The sequence below is a fragment of the Etheostoma spectabile genome, chromosome 3 (assembly GCF_008692095.1).
Source record: "Etheostoma spectabile isolate EspeVRDwgs_2016 chromosome 3, UIUC_Espe_1.0, whole genome shotgun sequence".
NCBI lineage: Eukaryota > Metazoa > Chordata > Actinopteri > Perciformes > Percidae > Etheostoma > Etheostoma spectabile.
The window spans coordinates 20867253-20889280 of record NC_045735.1 but is presented as its reverse complement, the minus strand read 5'-3'; the positions used below and the strand labels follow the sequence as shown (position 1 = coordinate 20889280).

Genomic DNA, 22028 nt, shown 5'->3' with positions numbered 1-22028 from the left:
CTGAGAGAAATTGCTGTGCAACAGTACAAATACAAAAGTGTAGGGGGAAAGTGAAAAGAGGGAGAGAGAGAGAGAGAGAGAGAGAGAGAGAGAGAGAGAGAGAGAGAGAAGAAATAACACAGCAGAACAGAGCTGAAACAGAGGCTGGCTCCAATTTATTCTTTGTCTCCACACTGTGGTCATATTTGATATTGCACTCAATTAAATTATCACCATGTAAATTCTGCATACATACATCTACCTACAGTGTAACATTTTATTGTCTCCCAGGCTTTTTTTGACCTGTTATCATTCATGCAGAAGAAGTATGAATGTGCCTGATTTGCAGTGACCGTGCAGCGATAATGCATCCTATCAATGCATGAGTAAATTCTTAACTATGACACAATCAACACAGTTTTAAGATTACAGTCATCAATAAAGTATCCAAATGTCTCCTCTTCTGTTCCTAAGGTATGGTGTTGAATAATGGCCAGAAAAGTGTTTTTTCAGAACATTGTGATGGGAAAGTGAAGTTGATCTTTTTGATGGAAAATGTCATTACTTTTTAATTTTATCCTATTATACTTATATTATTTTATCCTATAATATGAAATGTTGTCATAATTAGGGTAAACATTTTTGATTAATGGAAAAATACATGTTTTGGGATGTCACAGTGACCGATCAACGACATTGAATATTCCGCCGCATGTCCCTTGCCTTCTGTTATCTGTGTGTTGCCATTGTCTCTTGTTCCCTTCGGAAAAAAGCGTTGACCCAGCACACATGCTGAAAATGGCAAGTTTATGAAGAATTTGAATTTTGAAACAAGGCAGGTCTGCTTGGTTCTTTCAGGGAATGATTGTAAAGATTTACCATATGATTAACCCTGTGTAACTGGGATTATTGGGGCCGATTGGTGTGAATTTACTATGGACGATGTACACACAGCGATACATCAGGAAGAGAAAATTGCGTTTAACCATGTATCCAGCTAATAATAATATTTCATGCTACAGTATTGTATCAACTGTTAATTTAATGTTGTATATTCTTTATTGTATAGTCTTTGCGTTACCCAAGAAGATTGTGACTGGTTTAAAGAAATGTAACCAACCCAAAGCACAATGTACGGGTATGTGTGGTGCAAATGTGAGCAATGTGAGACTACAGTAACATTAACCTTTGACCCCCAAATAATAATCTAATCAGTTAATCCTTGAGTCTAAGTGTGTGTTTGTGCCAAATTTTTCCAAATTCCCTTAAGATGTCCCTTAAATATTGCATTCATTAGAATGGGAAAAACGCAGTCAACGCTGAGGTAATGCTAAAATAATATTGCTCTCCTGAGATCCTGACCAGGGCCAGAGGATGTAAGACATGTTGTTTCCTAAAACTGTGTTTGACAGGCTGTAAAAGTGCACACTGTAGCTTGTCAGGGCACAGGTGCAAAATCTGGGTGTTCCACAAAGCACAAAACCAGGCACAAGGCTATTATGTGTCAAACATGTTGAATAAAAAAAAACTATTGGAGCCATGAATGAATTTAGTTGGTTGTACAGTATTTATTTAGACTTCAGTTGGATGCAATCCAACCCAAATATAGGAAGTGAAGCAACAGTGCATTTTCCAGCCTTTAATTTCAACTTTGCACACAATTTATCATTTGATTTAAGGGGTGATGACTTTCAAATCCATGACCTATTATGATCATACATTGCTTATTGTCAGTGTGACAACACATCAGCATGCCTCTCTTGTCTGGCCCACCTTCTCTCTCTTACTCGCTGTCTTGTCAGCTGTTATATAAAGCGACTGTTTCAAGCATGTGACATTTGTTTATGATGTTTGGTGCAAAGTACAAACGCTAACCAAACCAAAGGAAAAATGCAGTAATTTCGAATTAAATTGAGTCTATCAAACTACAGGTGTGACAGTGCCTTCTTTAGGTTTCTGAAGTCACTACAAAGACTTTACAAATACTCTAATTGGCAATACTGTTGTTACATTATAAATTTGAACTTTATTTCTTGTCTTGTTTCAAATGTCCTTTCTGTTTAATGTCTCAATACATAATGTAAAATTTTTTTTTATTTTGAATATTTTTTGTTGTAGGATATTTGGCATACACAATTGTGTTTGGGACCTTTGGAAACCAATCCAAATTTGCTTCTAATAATATTTACCAACATCTGATTGGTGGCCTGTGAGCATGTCATTATACCCATCATAGGATCTCTTCTTCCACGTAACTGTGTTCCTAACATTGTGTGATGGTTACCGATGCTTGGTTACAGTTTCTTTCTTTAACTTTGCTCGTTAGGTTAATGACTTCTTTGTTTACGAAGTGTTGATAGGAAAGATGTGTCACTCTCAGCCCTCTGGAGTGACGAGTCTCTGTACTCAGCTCTGGTAATGAACCTCAAAGGATTTGGTGACACAATGCCATAAACACATACTGTTTTTTTGTGGAAAGTTACAGTGACAGACATGTGAGCTTGTGAAAGTTAGAGGGGTTTGCCCATGTTGCATTTTATAATTACAGAGCATAAAACACTTTATTAGCCATAAAAAAAATAGAAATGACACTAAAATATCTCACTCAAGTAATCATTTTTTACTTTTGATCATAGGCCCAAAATCAACAAATAGATCTCAAGTTCAGTAATGGTAAATAACAAAAAGTTGTTTTGGAAAGTTTGACATGCAAGCAAAAAAAGATTCTAGAACTAGAATATCCTAGATGTGCCATGACATAATTCAATAAATAGTATACAATTCAAATAGGATAATTCAATCAATAGACAGGATTTTCAAAAAGTATTAAAAAAAAAAGTAAAATATGGAATCCCATTTCCATGTCAATAACTTTTACTGAAGTATGAGATATTAAAATCAACTTAAAGTATGTAAACAAATAAACTAAATTACTATAACTGTGGTATGTTCTCTTAATTTTCACCCAAAGTATTGTGAAGTTATGATAGCATTCATCATTATCATCACTATCTAAAACATAAGCATACTATGATAAATATTTTAAACATCAGCCACGCTCAAGGCCGGACTGGGATAATAATTTGGGCCTGGAAACTAACATCAGCCTAAGTCAACCTTCACACATTTACAATAGCCCATGCATACTGTAACTGCTTTGTTAAATTATTATTCATGGTTTATTGTTTGTTCCACTAACATGTCTTCTACTATTATGCACTGAAACTGCTTAAAGAACATCCAAAATAGTCAAACAGTTGAATGTCTTCAGTTTCAGGGGTTAGTCAACTGCACTTCCTTGATAAGGGCAAAAGGAATATTAATTAATGTGATCTTTATGTTTGCTGCCCACCTGACAGATACTGGCTGACAGGTCTTTATTTCGGATTTGATGTTGAAATTCACCGATCTCAGCAGAACCCTGTGATGCATTTTGCGTCACCCTTGGGTGATCTGAGCCTCGTGCCCTATGGCCACGGAGGGAAGCCACACACGGTTCATCTGAACACACCGCACATACTACCAGACACAGAGCTGGATTTAATCAGCAAAATATCTCTCTTTATATATGTATACAAATTAAATAAATAAATTTAAAAACATTTAACCCTAACCCTAACCTTTTTGAATAATAATACTTAATCTATGATCAGTTAAAGTAATTTAAAATAAGAGTTTCCTTACGTGTAATTTTTTTTTTCAATAATAGACTGCTACATAATCATGTTTATGAATAAAAAGTTTTTATTAAATAATTATAGTCTTGGGAAATGAATGAGGCAACAAGTAGGACTTTAACTTGAACAGACTAAGAGTTGAACATTTACTTGGGATTAAGTCATTTTTATTCACCACCCAAAATTATTACTAGTATAACATGTCAGTCAAACATTATTACTAGTACAACATGTCAGTCAAACATTATTACTAGTATAACATGTCAGTCAAACATTATTACTAGTACAACATGTCAGCCAAACATTATTACTAGTATAACATGTCAGCCAAACATTATTACTAGTATAACATGTCAGCATTAGTGATATGCTCAATTTGTGCTTTCTTCCCCCCACCTCCTGTAAACCCAGGACAAATTACACTTACATTAGTAATATTGCTGAAATGTCTTTCACAGCAGTTGTGTCCCATTTGTAACAGTACAACACACACTTTCTCACATACTAACTTTAGGCAAGCAGGCAAAATTTACAAAGAGCATGGATAAATATATTAAATCATTTTAGCATAATACTTTGCCAATAGAAGAATGCACCTTTTATAATAAACTAACAGTTTACGAGAATCTACTGAGATGTCTAAACTTTTTTGAATATCCTAAATATCTTACATTTTATTTCTTTTGTCCTAAAACAATACACCAAAGGATTTAAAAGAGGGTGAGCAACAATGGAACCAATCGTTAAACCCTGGCGAGCCTCAAGATTTAATACTACGCCTAGTCTGGTGAAAACAATGGTGATAAATAATGGACAGTAATAAAATGATACCACCATTAAGTGACTCAAACAAGTGCTGCTCATTTTAATTTTGTCATTATTGGAGGATATTTTCACAAAAGCTATAATCCAAAAGTATGTCAGGCAAACAAAAAAGAAAGTGACAAATAACATACAAAATGATATGATGGAAACCAGATTGAAACGGTAAGTGGGGTCAATACAAGTAGTTCGTATTAGGGCAGCATACTCACAGAATGTGTATTTCAGTTTTGAGTCACAGTGAGGGAGGGAAAGCACAGTTGCAGGCAGTATACCCACCAAACCACAGACAAAAATCCACAGGATACAAGTTAGGATAAGAATGCGCACATTTGTTAAATAACTGTGGTAATGAAAGGGATAGTTAAAAGCAATCAATCGATCAAATGCCATAACCGATAAGGTAAACATCTCCATTACCATTCCCAAGTGGTAAACATACATCTGAATTAAGCACGGCACATAAGATATAGTACTAACCCCAGCAACTAAAACCCCAATCATTGTTGGACAGCTGGAGGTGAACAGTATATCAACAACAGCAAGGTTGCAAATCAGAATATACATTGGTTTGTGCAATCTCTTATCACAAATAATGAAGAGGATGTTGAGTATGTTGGCTGAAACAGCCAGAACATAGGTAATCAATATAACCACACCAACTACAATAGGTCTTTTGGTTGTGTCAAAACCAGTTAATATAAATTCTGTTATGTTGATTGAAGCATTCTGCAGAGACATATTCAAAACATACCAAGAGTAAAGAAATTGAAGAAAAACCTCTTCTCGAAGCATGAGATCCTTCACAACATTGTAAATCATAACCAACAATGGACCAGTTGTTGTCCGGTTCTCAACTCAATCAATCAGCGTTTAGCTTACAGGCAACAGTGGAGTTTACCATACAGGTTTTATGGCTCACGGGAATGAAAACCTTTCATTGGGCAGACTCATTGTCCAATCACATTGGCAACTGATCCCAGGAAATTTAAAATAGTTTCCGGCTATCTTAAGCCAATTAGAATTCTGCATCTTCTAAGTGAAGATGCAGGGAGGCCGAAACAGCCGGCTACGTTGTCATGAGTGGATCTGTAGCAGACTGAAGTCTCTCCTCGAGTCAGGGTGAAAAGCAAAAATAACATGCTTATACCGTATACAGTAGGTTATAGGTGTGGTGTAAAGATATAGCATATAAAAATTCGGTTGATCGATTTTAAAAATGTTTCTTTGTCTACATTGAAAGCCTATATATCAGATCTGAAATAGGGAGTCTGCGCCGAGTGAATCCACAGAACTTCCAACTATGTTAGTGGTTAGAGACAACGGGCTAGGACTGAGTTTCCTTGGCGCTTTAGCAATACTGACTCAAGTGACTCGCACAACCTGGATCAATCGAGTAGGTGACTCAGAATAACCCAAATCCTTGCCAGCCTTCTGCAGAACTACATCAAAACAGCGCAGCAAAGTCGCATTAGGGAAGGCAGAGGCTTGTTTGTTGGTACTGTAGTTTGTATTCATTTATTTCCTCAAATGGAAATCAATTGTTTTTAAGCAAAATAACCACAAAAGAATATTGAAGCGGAACGTCTGGTAAAATGAAACCAAACAGGTCACATGACCGGCACCAATATTTTCTAGCGGACACACTGCATAGTACAATGTTTCCTCTGATGTAGAAGTACACAGTAATTCAGTAGTATACAGTGGGTTTGAATATTATTAGTGCTATAAGTGCTTTGGGTTCCTTGTTTTTTTAAAGATTTCTTTTGGGTTTTTGCTTTATTTAATAGTGATGGAGGATATACAGGAAAGGGGAGAGAGGAAGAGAGGGGCAGCAAAGGGCCACAGGGCAGATTCCACCCAGGGGCCCCTTTGATTCCTTCTCTAAGTAATCTTGGGTACAATGATTCTGGAAAAATACCACAGGCGGAGCAAACGACACATTTCAAACAGGAACTGCACTAGTGAATATAAAGCACAAAAGGTCAAGTCAGTTATATCAAAACACAGAGGGATGTTTTCTTTCAAATAAGACCATTATATTTCTCATTTTAACAAGTAGGGCTGCAGTTTGCTTATACAAATTTACGATAGAGGCACATGTGTGTTCTGCTCATCTGACCCCGGCTGTTAATATTAAGCGGTTCAGTTTGCAATAACTGTGGGGGGTGGGGGTATCACATGACAATTTGAAATGAGTTTTAATAACAATAAATATATTATTATTTAAATACAAATATCTTGTGTTTTGTCTTCATACCCATTGCTCTTCGTAATTAAGTCCAACTTTCGGCTTTCCATCTTTTTTGTAGCTGGATATATTATTTGTTGTTTCTAATTATGAATTTTCTAATTATGAATTTGGATAACTTAAATAGTGAGATACTTGCTAAGTTGCATTTAGAGTGATAAATCGATAAAAACAACATTTTACATCTCTGATTTACTGCTGTGTTTTAATGCTGTCTGGCGTTCTCTCTCTTCAGGAACTCTCTACCTTGTTTGTCCACATACCGTTACCGTGCAAGCGGCCGCTCATCAACCTGAAACACATTTATTCTCATTTTGACCAGTTGACAGTTTGTGAAATAAAAATAAAACAGACTGCGGTGCACAATGACACCAACAGATAGTGAAGGAAGATTGATTCCACGTGAGTGACACAGAGTGCACTTTAAAAAAAAAAGGTTATTAGTTATAGTTATTATTACTTGGGGGGGGGCTTACAAACATTTTGGAGTAGCTTCATCCCCCTAAAATAGGCCTAACGATGTCCATGCTTAAGACAAAGGACCAGAAATAATGTCTGAAGTTGGGAACTGAAAGGCCACCATCCTCTTTCCTCCTCTGTAAAGTAGAATCTTGCTGCTTGCCTTTCCATATAAATTTACATACAGCTGATTGTAATTTATGCCAGTATCCAGCAGGAGGAGAGCGGTAGCATATGGCTCACAAAATTGACCCTGGGTAAAATATAAATTGTAACCACTGAGATATGGCTTGAATCAACGTGGGGAGACCCATCCACTTTTCCATATCTTTCAAAACGCTGTTAAGAGCAACAGAATAGTTATGTTTTATAATCTGGCTTAAGCAGAGGAAGACTTCCATTCCTAAATATTTCAACTGCTTAACAATGGGGATGTCGGCAGAGATGGTTTAGTTGCGCCCAGAAACATTTAAATGAAGTAGTGCAGGTTTTGATCTGTTAATTTTAAAACCTGGAACCTGCCATTCTCCTCGCATAACGATAGAAGGTGAGGGAGACACAATGATGTGTGTTACAAATGCATATTGGTGACACCATAATCGATTGGCAAATGGTTTGAGCCAGCAGATCTGAAGAAATGACAAATAATGCAGGACTCAAGGGGCATCGTTGGCAGGAGGATCTAGAACCTGGAAATAAAGAGGAAGAGGTGCGTCTGGTTAAGACGCGGGCTGAGGGATTAGAAAACAAAACTTTAATCATACCAATGAAAGTGTTACCAAAGCCCATCACCTCTAAGACTGACCATGAAAAGGACCACTCAAGTCTGTCAAAGGCTTTCATTGCGTCAAGAGAAAGAAGTGACATTGAGGTCTTACTGTCCTCTGCTGCATCAACAATGTGGAAAAGGCGTCTAAAATTGTATGCTGCTATTCTCGTTTTGATATATCCTGTTTGGTCGGAGTTAACTAATTTTGCCATATGAGACTCCAAATGACGGGCTAGGAGCTTTGCAAAGATTTTTATGTCAGTGTTAAGGATCCCCAGAGGTCAATAGCTGGAACACTCTGTAGAATCCTATCCTTTTAAAGGTAAGGGAAAAATAAGGAAATAAAGGCTGTGTTGAGAATTCACCCTTTTCAATAGAGAAGAAAATCATGTCAAGAAGGAAAGTGCCAAACACTTCCCAAAAAGTTGCATAAAAGTCAGGGGGAATCCCATCAAAGCCCAGTTATTTTCCTTAATAACAATAATCACTGGATCTTAATCTCATAGCGAGAAGGTGACTGGGTCTAGCACCCTGACAGTAATAGCGCTGTCTTGCTCTGTGAATTAGAAATTCAGACTTTTAGGTCAGAATGTTATCTATTTCCTTCTTGACTAATGGACACATTATAAGAACACGACCAACCAACGACCCATGTTCATCAGGCAGTTGTTTTAGTCCTAATCTTCCTCCATGGTGGACCTCCATGACAGAATCCAAAGTGTCGGTTCTCCCAGCAGCAGCAGCAGGAGAACGTGGCGCAGCCCGGTTCACATAGTCCTGTGTAAGCTCTGCACCACTGGGCCTCTTGCCTGAGCTTCTGCATTGCTGGATAAAGCAGGAAAAAATCAAGACCCTTGACCTGTGCTGAATCCATGGCTTGATAAAAAGCCTGGCGTGTTTTTATCGTGTAGTAGTAGTAGTAGTAGTTTTCCAGCCCTCAATGATGAGCGGGGATTTCCGAGTAGCTTGTAGAATCGACGGCCTGGTTGTGTAACAAACCACGTTGAAAATCAGAGTGCAACTGGTAGTGTTGTTCTTCTATGGGCTATCATGGTAAATTTGGTGGGTCCCCATAATCTCGATCTGAACATCTGCCAGATTCTGGAGCCACTTTGGCAACTGTGAGAGATACTGGATAGCATTAGCACCTTCTCTTTCAGCCCGACAATGCAGATGTTTCATCTTCGATTTCTGTCCTCCATGTCCGCTTGCTTTACCTCCATCTCACGAAAAGTGTGGCCATGGCTGTCTAGAATACTTGAGTTACTTTCAATGGTAATCTTTAGGACGTTCACGTCCGACCTGAGAAGGCCAAGGCTTGCATTCAGAGATGTCAGTTGAGCATGGATAGCAGTTAGCTTCTTGTTGTTGTCGATCCCCACCTGTTGAATCTGAGACTGAATCTGAGAAAAGCGTGGTTTGAGGTAGCTTTTCTGTTTCTCCAGTATTGCCTCTGTAATAGTCTCAGTCTCGCTACGTTGTACTTTGCCTTTACTTGCAATTCCGCCATAGGTAACTATATCGAGCATATAGTGGTAGAATAATAATAATAATAATAATAATAATAATCTTTATTTGTAGAGCACTTTTCAAAAACAGTTACAAAGTGCTTTAACAAGTACACAAATACAAAAGCATAAGAACATTAAAAGACTGAAATACAGTTAAATATAAAATTTGTAAAATACAATGAAAATAAGAGGGGTAAAATGAAAGTCAAATAAGATCGGGAAAGGCTCTCCTATAAAAGTATGTTTTAAGAAGCGACTTAAAAGAGTTCACTGACTCAGCTGACCTGATTTCCTCGGGCAGGCTGTTCCAGAGCCTCGGGGCCCTGACAGCAAACGCTCTGTCCCCTTTAGTTTTCATTCGAGACTCTGGAACAGATAGCAGACCTCTGCCCGAGGATCTCAAGGTGCGTGCTGGTGTATATGGTACTAAAAGGTCAGAGATATAACAAGGCGAAAGGCCATGAAGAGCTTTAAAAGTGATCAATAGAATTTTAAAGTCAATTCTAAAACATACTGGGAGCCAGTGCAATGAAGCTAAAACAGGAGTAATGTGATCATATTTCTTTGTTCTGGTTAAAAGCCTGGCAGCTGAGTTCTGGACAGTCTGGAGTCGATCAATAGATTTTTGAGTTAAACAGGTGAAAAGGCTATTGCAATAATCCAGGCGTGATGAGATGAAGGCGTGTAAAAGGGTCTCGGTGTCTTTAAAAGTTAACATAGATCGAATTTTAGCTATATTTCTAAGTTGATAAAAACATGATTGAACAAGTTTTGTGATGTGCTGCTCAAAATTTAATTGACTATCAAACCAAACACCGAGGTTCTTTGCCACGGGCTTAATGTAGTTTACTAGCGACCCGGCAGATGGCAGTATTTGCTTTGCCATTTGCTGAGACCCGATGACGAGGATTTCTGTTTTGTCTGAGTTCAGCTGGAGGAAATTATTTGACATCCATTTTTTAACTTCACCAAGGCAGTTGTTAAGTGAACTCAGCATTCCAGGGTCTGAGGATCTGACAGGTAAGTATATTTGTGTGTCATCAGCATAAATATGAAAAGAAATGCCATGTTTATGGATAATATGTCCAAGGGGAAGCAGATACAAGGAAAACAAAATGGGTCCTAAGACCGACCCCTGAGGCACACCATATTTAACTGGACTGAACGAGGAGACATAGTTATTTACAGACACGCAAAACTTCCTATTTGTCATGTATGATGAAAACCATTCTAGAGCAGTACCAGAGATCCCACCCAGTGCCTCAGTCTGTCTAACATGATGCTGTGATCAATGGTGTCAAAGCAGCACTGAGGTCCAGAAGTACAAGGACCGAGCACATGCCTTCATCAGCAGACATTAAAAGGTCATTGGTGACTTTAAGCAGGGCAGTCTCGGTGCTATGGTACTTCCTAAAACCAGACTGAAATTTTTCAAATATTTTGTTATTTTCCAGTACAGTGAGCAGCTGTTTGGACACAGTTCTTTCTAAAATCTTTGCAATGAAAGGCAGTTTTGAAATTGGTCTAAAATTATGTGGGAGGGAGGGATCTAACCCAGGTTTCTTTAAAAGTGGGTTCACGCAAGCCGTTTTAAAATAATCAGGGACACAACCAGTAGATAGGGAGCTGTTAAAAATTTTGATCAAATGGGGCCCAACAGAATATATCACTTTCAGTAAAGATTTTGAAGGTATTACATCAAGTGGGCTGGAGGACACTCTCATTTGTGATACTGTTTTTAAAAGCTCAGACAAGTCGATGGGATAAAACTGGTTAAAGCTGTCTTGTTGCTGGTGAGGAACCTCTGAGTAATAGGCCGCGGGGGTAATCGAGGCTCTGATTGACACCACCTTATTGATAAAATGAGATAAAAACAAATCACAGTCATCATTACTTCCAGCTGAGGCACAAGGAGGGGTTGGGTTTACCAGCTGATCCACAGTCTTAAACAGAAACCTGGGATTGTGTTTATGTGTAGTAATGAGTTCAGAAAAATAGTGTGTTCTCGCATCCTTAACCATGTTATTGTAGTTAGTTAATAAATCCTTCAGACTGAGGTAATGGACTTGGAGACTGGATTTTTTCCATCTGCGCTCTGCTTTCCTGCATTCCCTTTTTAGGCTGCGAATGCTGTCATTTATCCAGGGTTGCTTCCTAGCCTTAGACGTAGGCCTAACCTTTAGAGGAGCAGTAATATTTAGTGAAGACAAGCAGATATGGTTGAAGTGATCAACCATATTGTTGGTGTTAGAGTCAGACAGGTGTTGGCTTTGACTCTTAAAGGATGCGCAAAATTTTGAAACACTTTGTTCATTCAAAAAGCGAGAAGACACGGAGCTTGGTGAGATGGCATGAGTAACAGGCAAATTGCAGCTAAAAACAATACATCTGTGGTCAGATATGGTCATGTCCACTAATTCCACAGAGGAAATGCTGACACCCAGGGTAAAAATCAAGTCCAGTGTGTGACCACGATTATGTGTTTGCTCTTTGACATGTTGTTTGAAGTTAAAAGAAGTGGCCATATTTAAGAAGTTAGTTGCATTAACATTATTGGGGTCATCAACATGAATATTAAAATCACCACAAAGAACAATTCTGTCATAATTTAAAACCAGATTAGATAAAAATTCAGGAAGTTCAGATAGAAATCTTCCAGGTGGTTTGGGGGGCGATAAATTATAACAAATAAGATAGGTTGCAGCCCTCCAACCTTAAGAGTGAGAACTTCAAAGGAGTTAAATTCATCACAGCGTACTTGATGACATTTTGAATTTTTCCTATACACGGTCACTAGCCCACCACCACGACCACTAACCCTCGGTTGACTAAAACAATCGTATTGAGGCGGACACAGTTCAGATAGCTGGGTATAGTCATTTATTTGCAACCAGGATTCAGTTAAAACATAAAATCTAGATTTGCAGACAAGATAAAATCATTTAAGATAAACGTTTTACTCGAAAGTGATCTCACATTGAAAGAGCCATTTTAAATGAGTTTGTTCTGGGTACAGGAGTTGGTGCAGTTGTCCTAATCCTTGAGAGATTACTGATATTTCTTTGTGGGATTTGCACATTTCGGTTTACTGGTCTGTACGTGGTGATGACAGGAATAGAAGTCTTTGGAACAGCGCTGGGGGCAGACGGCTTAACATGCCAGCAGGTGGGGACAGTTTTATGTGGCAATGATGAAGAGATGTGTTCAGTGAGCGGTGGTGTGTCCAGGTGTTTTGCATAAAAGATTAGTCATTCAAGGAAGTCGTGAGTAGACCGCACCACATGCTGTATGTGCGCAGCTAACATTTCTGAACCCCGTTTGTTTGGGTGAAGTCCGTCTGTCTTAAAAAGAGAGGTTCTTTGCCAGAAAATATTAAAATTATCCACATAACACACCTGATGTGCCCTACAAGCAGACTGGAGCCAGTCGTGGAGGCCAAGTAGTCTACTGAAGCGGCCAGCACCGCGACCAACTGTGGGAATGGGACCAGAAATAAAAACTGACTTTCCACACTGCTTTAAAAAGTTAAAAAGACGGTTAAAATCTAATTTTGTCAACTCAGACTGCTGAAGAGCTGTGTCATTTGTTCCGACATGGACTATCACTCTTGTGATGGAGGACGGGAGCGATGGCATTAGGTCCTGGAGTTTTTTTAAAATGTCAGCTGTGGTGGCACCGGGGAAGCAGTGAGTTGTAGCGTTAAAGAAATGGATGTTTCTGGTTATGGAGTCACCAATTATTAATGTGGTTGGGGGGAAAAGAGGACGAGGCAATGCCGGCTGTGGGGTTCCAGAGCAGGACTGAGCAGGATCAGCAACAACACTGCGTGCGGACTGAGGATGGAGTGTGTGAGCTGTCGAGTGTTGTGTTGGAGTAGCGGTAACAGACCTGAGAGAAGGCTACCCGACGGTGCAGTGTAGAGACGGCCCCCAGAGCGTCTGAGCACAGCCTCCTTCAGGATCCTTCGTCGAGAAACGGAGGTTTTTGATCGGGATGACGGCCGCCGATCAGGCCCAGCGGCAGACCGGCGGCCCAGTACAGGAGATGTAGCCGGTGGAGGAGATGCAACAGTGCTGGCAGGCACTGTGCGCCGAAAGCGATCCGTATCAGGGAGACTTGAAGCCGCAGGTGCATCCGCTGGATGGACCGGAGTGTCATTGGATAAAGTTGCATAGCGGTTGGAGAGGCCGATATGTGGAGGAGAATACCGGAGAAGGAGCCATTTAAAACAACTTTTTGGCAAAGTTGGGCTAGGAGCTTAGCCTCAAGCCGCCATCTCCTTCCAGCTGATCACGTGAATAACGTTAAAAGTTTAACATTAATGATGGATGATGACACAACAACACAAATGAGATCCATGGGGATGCTAATTAGTGTATCACACGTAACAAAACTGTGCACGTGGGAGTGTGTTCCTACGTGTGTGTCTTTGTGCCTTGGTGAATTCTTTTCTCAAAACAGTCTTATGTAATGTTGTTTTCCCCAGAGTTCACATATTCCAAACACTGTGTTTTTGCACATATCTTCTGTTGAAACAATTCTCTCCTGCAACTTTGTGGCAACCTCAACTCTTTAATATGTTATTTGCATAAACTGACATCTTAAATAGAGTTACATAGATTCAGGAAAGTCAAAATATGAATGCAATAAATTGAGTGCACTGTAGCCTGTAAGGCAGCAATACATGAGGCTCATACAGTAGCCTCACTGGTCAAAATACATGTTTGTTTATTTTAGCAAGAACTGTGTGGTATAACTGCCTGAACTCTGATTATCAATTATTATATCATGTCGATTTTCTTTTTATTGAGTGTATATTAGGGGTGTGAATCTTTGATTTGATTCGATTACGATTATCCTGTCAACGATTTAAATTGATGCTTCCCCTCCTCAATGTTATAATATGTTACTACACCTGGTTTTCATCAACAAATTCAAGCAGTCAGTTGTGAACTCCCAGGGCCAGTTCTAGCCTGCTAAATTAGGGTGGCCTGGTAGAATAACTAAGCGGACAACTTGGGCAGTTAGTAGCAAATTTTAGAGAAGTGCATTAGTGGCCTAACAGGTGCCAGTTTCCAGAGTCTGAAGACAACAGAAAAAGGAAAAAACAAAATAAGCAGCAACTGGAAAATCAACAAGTATGATCAGTAGGCTACAATTGATCATGGTCTGTCACTGCTTCGATGCAGAATCATCCACGTCCGCGTGGCGATGCATGGATGCAATGATAAATTTCAACACCCCTACGGTACGTAAGAAAAAGTAATGACAAATCCCTGCCTACAATGTCCAACAACACCAATTAGTCTTAATATTTCTTGTTTTGTCTAGACAAAAGTGAATGAAAAATAGTGAAGTCAGTTTATTTAAACACCCTCATACCTCAGATTCCTGAGGGTGCTGTAGGGCTGCAGGTTCATGACCACTCAATGCTCCAAGATGATGACAGGAATCTTGAAGTGAATTGACAGCTGTCATAGACTAAGGCTGAATCCCATTTCTCCATCTTACCCCTACCCTACCCCTTACCCCTACCCCTTGGCCCTTGAAACTACCCCTAAGAAATGGGACACCACTTGGTTACGTCACCATACAGTATTGATCACAACCTTCCAAGATGCCGTCTCTGTCTGTCGATTGTGTGGGTTTTGACAAGTGTCATATGCATTTATATATTTATAGTTATTCTATGTTCATTTTGGTGGTGCAGAGGCAGATGTTCTTATCTGTTAGTACTTAGGTCTATTTGCAATACATATGTTTATACACACACGGTGTGTTGTATATCGGTTTCAGTTATCACCGTGTTGAATGTCATTAAAGTCCAGAAAAACGCTTTGTTAAAAAAAATCTGTCTTTATTGCTCAATAAATTAAACATAACAGGCAAAAATGTTACATAAAATTATGTTACAGAACCATTATTAACTAGCTAGCTAGCAATTTTTAAAAAGTTTCAGTTAAGAACATGGTTGCAAGTATACATGCACAGGACTTTATAGACCACAAAACAAGACTGTCGTAATTTTTAAATCAATTATTTAAGTCAAAAATACTTACATTTATGGGTCTCTCTGGTCGATGCGGCAGCCATTGTTGCATGTTGCACAATGTATGTCGCTACCCCTCGATTTCAAGTAAGCTGGTGCTCTCCCTTGATTTTTTTATTCATTGTCTATGGTTCCTAGGGCACACACCCTTTACCCCTCGTCAAAAAAGGTATTGGGACAACACTAGGTCTCACATGAACGTGCAAGAGGGTAGGGTGGGGGTAAGATAGGAAATGAGATTCAGCCTAATTACAGACTAAAATTAATCCACTCTTCAGTATTTTTTACTTTTTAGGTGGCCTTCCATTGCATCTTAAAATACTTTTGTGCTGTTGCTTACCTCTTTAGAGATACTTGTTGTAGAAAACTGGATACAGGTTTTTGACATTTATGTAGATGAAGCTTCTGCCATGTAATACTACAACTACATCATTAACCATACTGGTGCTTGTATTTATTATATATATGATTACATTGCCCATAATACAAACTACAAGTACCCTACATGCAGGCATTGTCCAACAACTTAAGACACAAAAAAGGCTTCACATTCCATGTTCATCATTTGCTTGTCATGTTATGCTTCAGAGACGTCATGAACTTAGATTAAACAGGTGCTATGTGCTGAAGACCACTATTAACACTGGGGATAGTAACACTCCCTCATCAGTAACAGTTTAGGTACACATTTGGTTTTGTTCAAGTGCCACTGTTTACTCATGTGGGATTTATAATTTATAGCATTATTAAATTAATGGCTCTTCCAATTACCCTCATGAGTTCCTCGCTATGCATAGTTGGCATAGCAGTCCCACACACACTGCTGCAAATTAACATTAATACTATGTTAATTGGAAAAAGTCAGACATTAACACCTACTGTAATACAGTAAAAAAGTTATGTTTTCTTACTTTTTTATCTGCACAGTAACTGATGGATGTATTTCTGCTAGAGAGGCTAAGAGAGATTTATGTGACTGATTGTTAGTGATCCACAGAGAATAAAAGGATGGGACATTGACCTTCATCACAAGAAGGTGTGGGTTATCTTCTGGAGGGAGTGGTTTCAGTTATCTTCATAATATCTTGTAACTGCGCACAAAGTTCAGTGTTTTTCTGTTGAAGTACTTAATATCTTTTCATTAGATTAAGATCTTATTTTTGCACCATCTTAGCCTCTTGATAAATTATTTGATTCATCCTCTGCATCTGAAAGTCTTCGACAACATGTAGGTGTAAAGGTTGAGTGGTAAAATTGATCAGCTTGTTTGTTTGTTTAAAGCTGATAATGATGTGTGAGTTACTTACACTTTGTTTTATTAATCCATTTTAATGCAAAACAGTGATGCAATCAAATGGTTGACAGTGTATGAGGTGTTCCTGCATTGCTTTTGTGTAAATGTTTGATATGATGATGTATATGATGTTTAAAATGTTTTTTTGTCTTTTTTCAGTGTGTTCAGGAAATATGTACTCCATCATGCCGGGGGGGAATCAAAGCATTGTCACTGAGTTTATCCTCACTGGATTCCCTGGACTTCATCCAGAGTACCAAGGACTTGTCTCAGCAGTACTGTTCTTAGTCTATTTCTTAACTGTGCAGGCAATTTTACAGTTTTTTTTTTATTTGTAACCGACCGCAACCTTCATAAGCCAATGTATTATATAATTCTAAATCTAAGTGCATGTGACATTCTCTTTAGCACAGTCACTTTACCTAAGATCATCAGTAGGTATTGGTTTCAATCAGGAACATTTCATTCATTGCGTGCTTCGTCCAAATGTTCTTTGTTCACTATCTTGGCACACTTAATTCTTTTATTCTCTTTCTGATGGCTTTAGATAGGTATTTGGCAATCTGCCATCCTCTCCGATATTCCATTGTTCTTAAAAACTCCACTATCCTCATTCTAAGTATTACAGCATGGGTAACTGCCACTGCATCCAATTAGTGTTAGTTCTTAGAGCTATCCTCTGCCCTACTGTGCTTTAAACATAATCAAAAACTGCTACTGTGATCATATTGGTATAACAACGCTGGCATGCACTGACAGGCTCCTTATGGTGTCACCCCGCTTTAGCATTGGCAATGGTTGTGTTACTGGGACCTCTGGCATTCGTACTGTTCTCATATTGCTCTATACTTATAGCTGTATTTAGATAGCAAATTTCCAAAGTCGTATAAATCTCTGTCCACTTGCAGTCCTCAACTGATTATAATCTCACTCTATTATTTACCCAGATGTTGTGTTTATTTAGCCAGCAATGGCTTCGGTATTAGATTTAGTGATGATGTGCGAATAGTAATTATTATGCTGTATAGCCTTGGTCCCCCCATGATTAATCCACTTATATACTGCTTGAGAGCTAAAGACATGAGAGAAAGTTTGCGGAAGCAATTCAAGTTATATTTCAGCTATAAGTAACTGATAAACCAATCTGTCTACTATGACCAATCACCTCAAATTGTCCACATATTTGACTAATAACCAGAGCTTCCAGTGACTTCAACCAATCCCAGCAGTCCCACGTGCCAGACTTTGCATCAGTAGGTGACTCTGAGAGCCACTTACCCAGCGGGAGTGAGAACAGGTTGACGTCACACGTACCTCGCCAAATTCATTACCTTGTTTCTGAAAGACAAACCTTGTGTGACTCCAACATCTCACCAGGGGGTAAGCGAGCGTCCATGAAGCGTAGCTCATATGATGCTATTTTTAATTCACAAAAATGGACAGACGTTTGTACGTACAAATAGACGGGGAGAAAATCTGAAAATGTTATGCATCTTGCTAAGGCCTTCGCAGGCGCTATGTCATAAAAATATATGGTGCACAGACGGAGTAGAAAGTAGAAAGCATAGAAAACAATTTCTTCTAACTGGCTAAAATGATGTGTCCCAATTAAAGTACCGAAAAATAAAGTATTTGACATGGTATCCTCCTGCCCCTGGCTATTCATACTGGATGCGTATTTAGACTTAGACTTAGACTTAGAATAAGCTTTATTAATCCCTTTGGGATGTCTCCCGCAAGGAAATTAAAGTTACCAGCATCCGATACAACTATGAAGGAGAAAAAATAGAGTACAATAAACACAATTAATACAATGATGCACAGGACAACACACAGTACATGTGGTTATTTGAAGGGAGTATTGAAGTGACTGGGTTTGAAGAACACAAAAAGAAGGTCCCCGAGGTCAGTTCAGCAAGGACAAGATAGAATGTCAGCTGCAAATTGTTTTCCCGCTTCGGGCAGAAAAAAAAAGGGGGGGGGGGGGGGGGCTGGGAAACAGTTGATCAATTTCAATCCAATTTAGGTGACTCGATGGAATTTGTTCGTATCAATGTCCATCACTCAATTGTTACCGACCTCAGCGTCATACGAGCATCCAGGTCACGCAGTGATTTCTGCAGTCCATCTACCTTCTCTGCCAGTCCGGGGTTACACGAAGCAACTCCACCGACTGGCCCTGTTGGTTTCAATCCCCTTCTGCGCTTCCACGGTCCGGTCTGAGATGTTGCGAGACAGTTCACGGGACTGGTCAGCCCTCAGATTAAAACCTTCATCCTCTCAATCACTCCATTTAGGCACTCTTTATTTCTACGTATCTTTCTATTTATTATTCTATACTATTTTTACCATAAACCCTGGCTGTTTTATTTTGAAATATGTTTAATTTGGCAAAATATCCGGCTGCACTGTGGACTTCCTGTATGTGATTACCTGCCTGGCTTGACACATATGGTCGTGTATTGCGCAGAAACTAGAGGAGACGCCGAAATATGGACGATATGCGCCCGGTGTGACCTAACAGATTGGATAACATGGGCGCGCGAAATAAAACTAGCTGCGTTTTCTAGTTTGGTTTTTATTTTTTTGAAAAGCTTAGTTTTTATTAGTTTTTAGTGTTAGTTTTAGTCTTTTTTGTAATATGGGTTATTTGTCAGGTGCAAGATTTAAAACAGATCGAATAGTACACAATACTTTTTCTGACCTTTTTGACAACAACAAAACATCATACAATTTTAGAAACATGTAATAAAAGTATTCAAAATAATTTCAGAACAGAAATGTACATATGATGAGCACAAATTGTAAACAGTCTACACAAGACGCTGCAGTAAGTGCAAAATGTGTAAGTGACGTGTGCCAGAAAACCCTAAATAGCCGTAGACAGACAAAGACATAAGACAGAAACACAAGAGATACGTATCTAAAAGGTGTTTTTGAACTTTGTTTGAGTAAGTGGCGAACGTTTTGAAGTAATTTACTCACCGTTGTTGTAGACATCCCAGTATGATACACAACCCACGCTTCCTTCCACTTTGGTGTCCTTGCGTGTTTACTAACCGCAGCTCTCAGGTCATCGTGAAAGCACGCCTGAAGTGTTCTCTGTCCTACGTTGTCTCAAATTCGTGGGATGTTTCCCTGTAATTAACTGTCCACAGATTTATCACCTTCCACAGCAAGGCCTCTGATTTTATCTGACACAGTCATAATCAGATAGGACTCTACCGCTTTCTTTCAACTTCAGTACCGCCATGATGCCAGGCGATGGGCACAGTCTATGTTATGTTCAATTGGGAATGTAAATGTCAACTCTGAAAGATATAACAATTTTTGCTCTGTGAAAGCAATGACAAAGACCAACTAAGGACGTTTAATAATAAGCGATCATTTTAATTCAATTTTAGTTAGTTTTGCAAACGACATTAAGTAGTTTATTACTTTTTTTAATTTTTTTTTTTATACTTCAGTTAGCGACATGTTGTTTCCCACCTTGTTTTCGTTAATTTTCATTATTGTTCATTATAACCTTCATCCCTAATTAGGACATATTTGATCAGCAAGGTATTATGAAGTAGGCCTATGCACTGAATAGTGCACACAGATTATTCACCCACATATCTCATTACATCATTCCATAAGAGTCTTTGTAAAATACAATGCACTGTATCCTTGATTGCCTCAACCTCACTTCAATAGAAAACAGCTATCATCATAAAGACCACAGGACTATCTGAATGATATATCTACAAAACTTGCAAATGTCTTTTTAGAGAATTTTTAGGGATGTAGAGATGTTAAATATGTTCCGACTGTTGCTGTCCCTTGCAATGTTTAGTTAGTTTCAACTTTCATTTATACTTTTTTCTGTTATTTCCATCTTTGTAGTTGTTTTAAGAACAGGAAATAGAAGAACAATACAAAACCTTATCAACTTGTACACCACAGTACTCATTTCTTGCCTTTATTACATGCCAAGATGTTTTGTTTATCTAGCTAATTATATGGCTCTCTTTCAGTTTGGACATCCGCAGTTTCATTGATATTGTTGTACAGTCTTCTTTCCTTGTGCTGTTAATCTAATCATATATTGCTTTAAAAACAAATAATCAAAGATGTTTTGATGAAGATATTGGAATGATACATTTGGAATGAAGCTTTATAGTAATGCATAGTGTCTAAATATGAATCTTTACAATATCTCTGTATATCAAATAGCAAATAAAAAATGTTTGTCCATCTAAACCACTTTCACTCTTGAGTGTTCAATACCAATGTTCTCTTATGGTGGAAGACAACTTATGCATGTCATGGGACTTTAAAAAAAAAAAAACCTCAAGCAGCAGCAAGTCTAGATGAATTAGGCCATTCATGTTTAACATAAAGTATCATTATTACGAACATAACAGCAATCAAAGACTTCATAATACTTGGATTCCCAGGACTTGACCAAATGTATTATGGACCTGTATCTACTCTTCTTTTCTTTACCTACATGGCTATTCTTGTTGGTAATGTATTTATTTTAGTTTTTGTTGGAGTTGAGCGGCATCTTCATAAGCCAACCTATTTGATCTTTTGTCATATGGCAATGAATGATTTGTTATTTGGGACAGTGACCTTACCAAAAATAATATCCAGATATTGGTGGAATGACAAGATAACATCCTTGCTGCCTGCTTCACTCAGATGTTTTTTGTTCATTCCTTGGGGCAATTCAATCTCTCCTTCTCCTTATTATGGCCCTTGATCGTTTTATTGCAGTTTGTTTCCCATTAAAATATCCTGTTCTAATTACAAACAACATTGTATCTATGGCTTGCGGGTTTTCATGGATTGGGACATTTCTTAACATTACATTACATTACAATCTACATTGCCTTATTGTAATTCTAACATAATTGTGCAATGTTATTGTGACCATAATTTAGCTGTAAGCTTGGGATGTGGTGGAGATGTTAAATATGTTCAGACTGTTGCTTTCAGCCTTGCAATGTTTAGTCTCCTGCTTCCACTTTCATTTATACTTTTTTCCTTTATTTCCATCTTTGTAGTTGTTTTTAGAATAGGAAATGAAGAAGGACGATACAAAACCTTATCAACTTGTACACCACAGTTACTCATTTCTTGCCTTTATTTCATGCCAAGATGTTTGTTTATCTAGCTAATTATATAGGATTCTATTTCAGTTTGGACATCCAATATTATTGATATTGTTGT

The 22028-nt window shown here is 38.4% G+C and overlaps 1 protein-coding gene and 2 pseudogenes across 1 annotated transcript; 2 read left to right on the top strand and 1 right to left on the bottom strand.

Moving 5' to 3' along the window:
• Positions 1-4295: 4295 nt before the first annotated feature.
• Positions 4296-5219, bottom strand: LOC116682178 (olfactory receptor 4D10-like). The gene is made up of 2 exons (XM_032509708.1): positions 4780-5219; positions 4296-4440 (listed from the first exon to the last, which is right to left on the bottom strand). The coding sequence occupies exons 1-2, from the start codon at positions 5217-5219 to the stop codon at positions 4296-4298; spliced, it is 585 nt and encodes a 194-aa protein (XP_032365599.1).
• Positions 5220-16996: 11777 nt separating this feature from the next.
• On the top strand, positions 16997-17942 carry LOC116682147 (olfactory receptor 52B2-like; annotated as a pseudogene).
• A 3319-nt stretch (positions 17943-21261) lies between these two features.
• Positions 21262-21972, top strand: LOC116682131 (olfactory receptor 52K1-like; annotated as a pseudogene).
• The last annotated feature ends 56 nt before the right edge of the window (positions 21973-22028 follow it).

What these genes read in the sequence shown, in the direction of transcription:
- LOC116682178 (XM_032509708.1), bottom strand. Translation starts at nt 5,219, where the DNA reads ATGTCTCTGCAGAATGCTTCAATCAACATAACAGAATTTATATTAACT. An exon ending in CTTATCCTAACTTGTATCCT is followed by an intron (nt 4,441 to 4,779) that starts GTGGATTTTTGT and finishes TGTTTTCACCAG; the next exon opens with ACTAGGCGTAGTATTAAATC.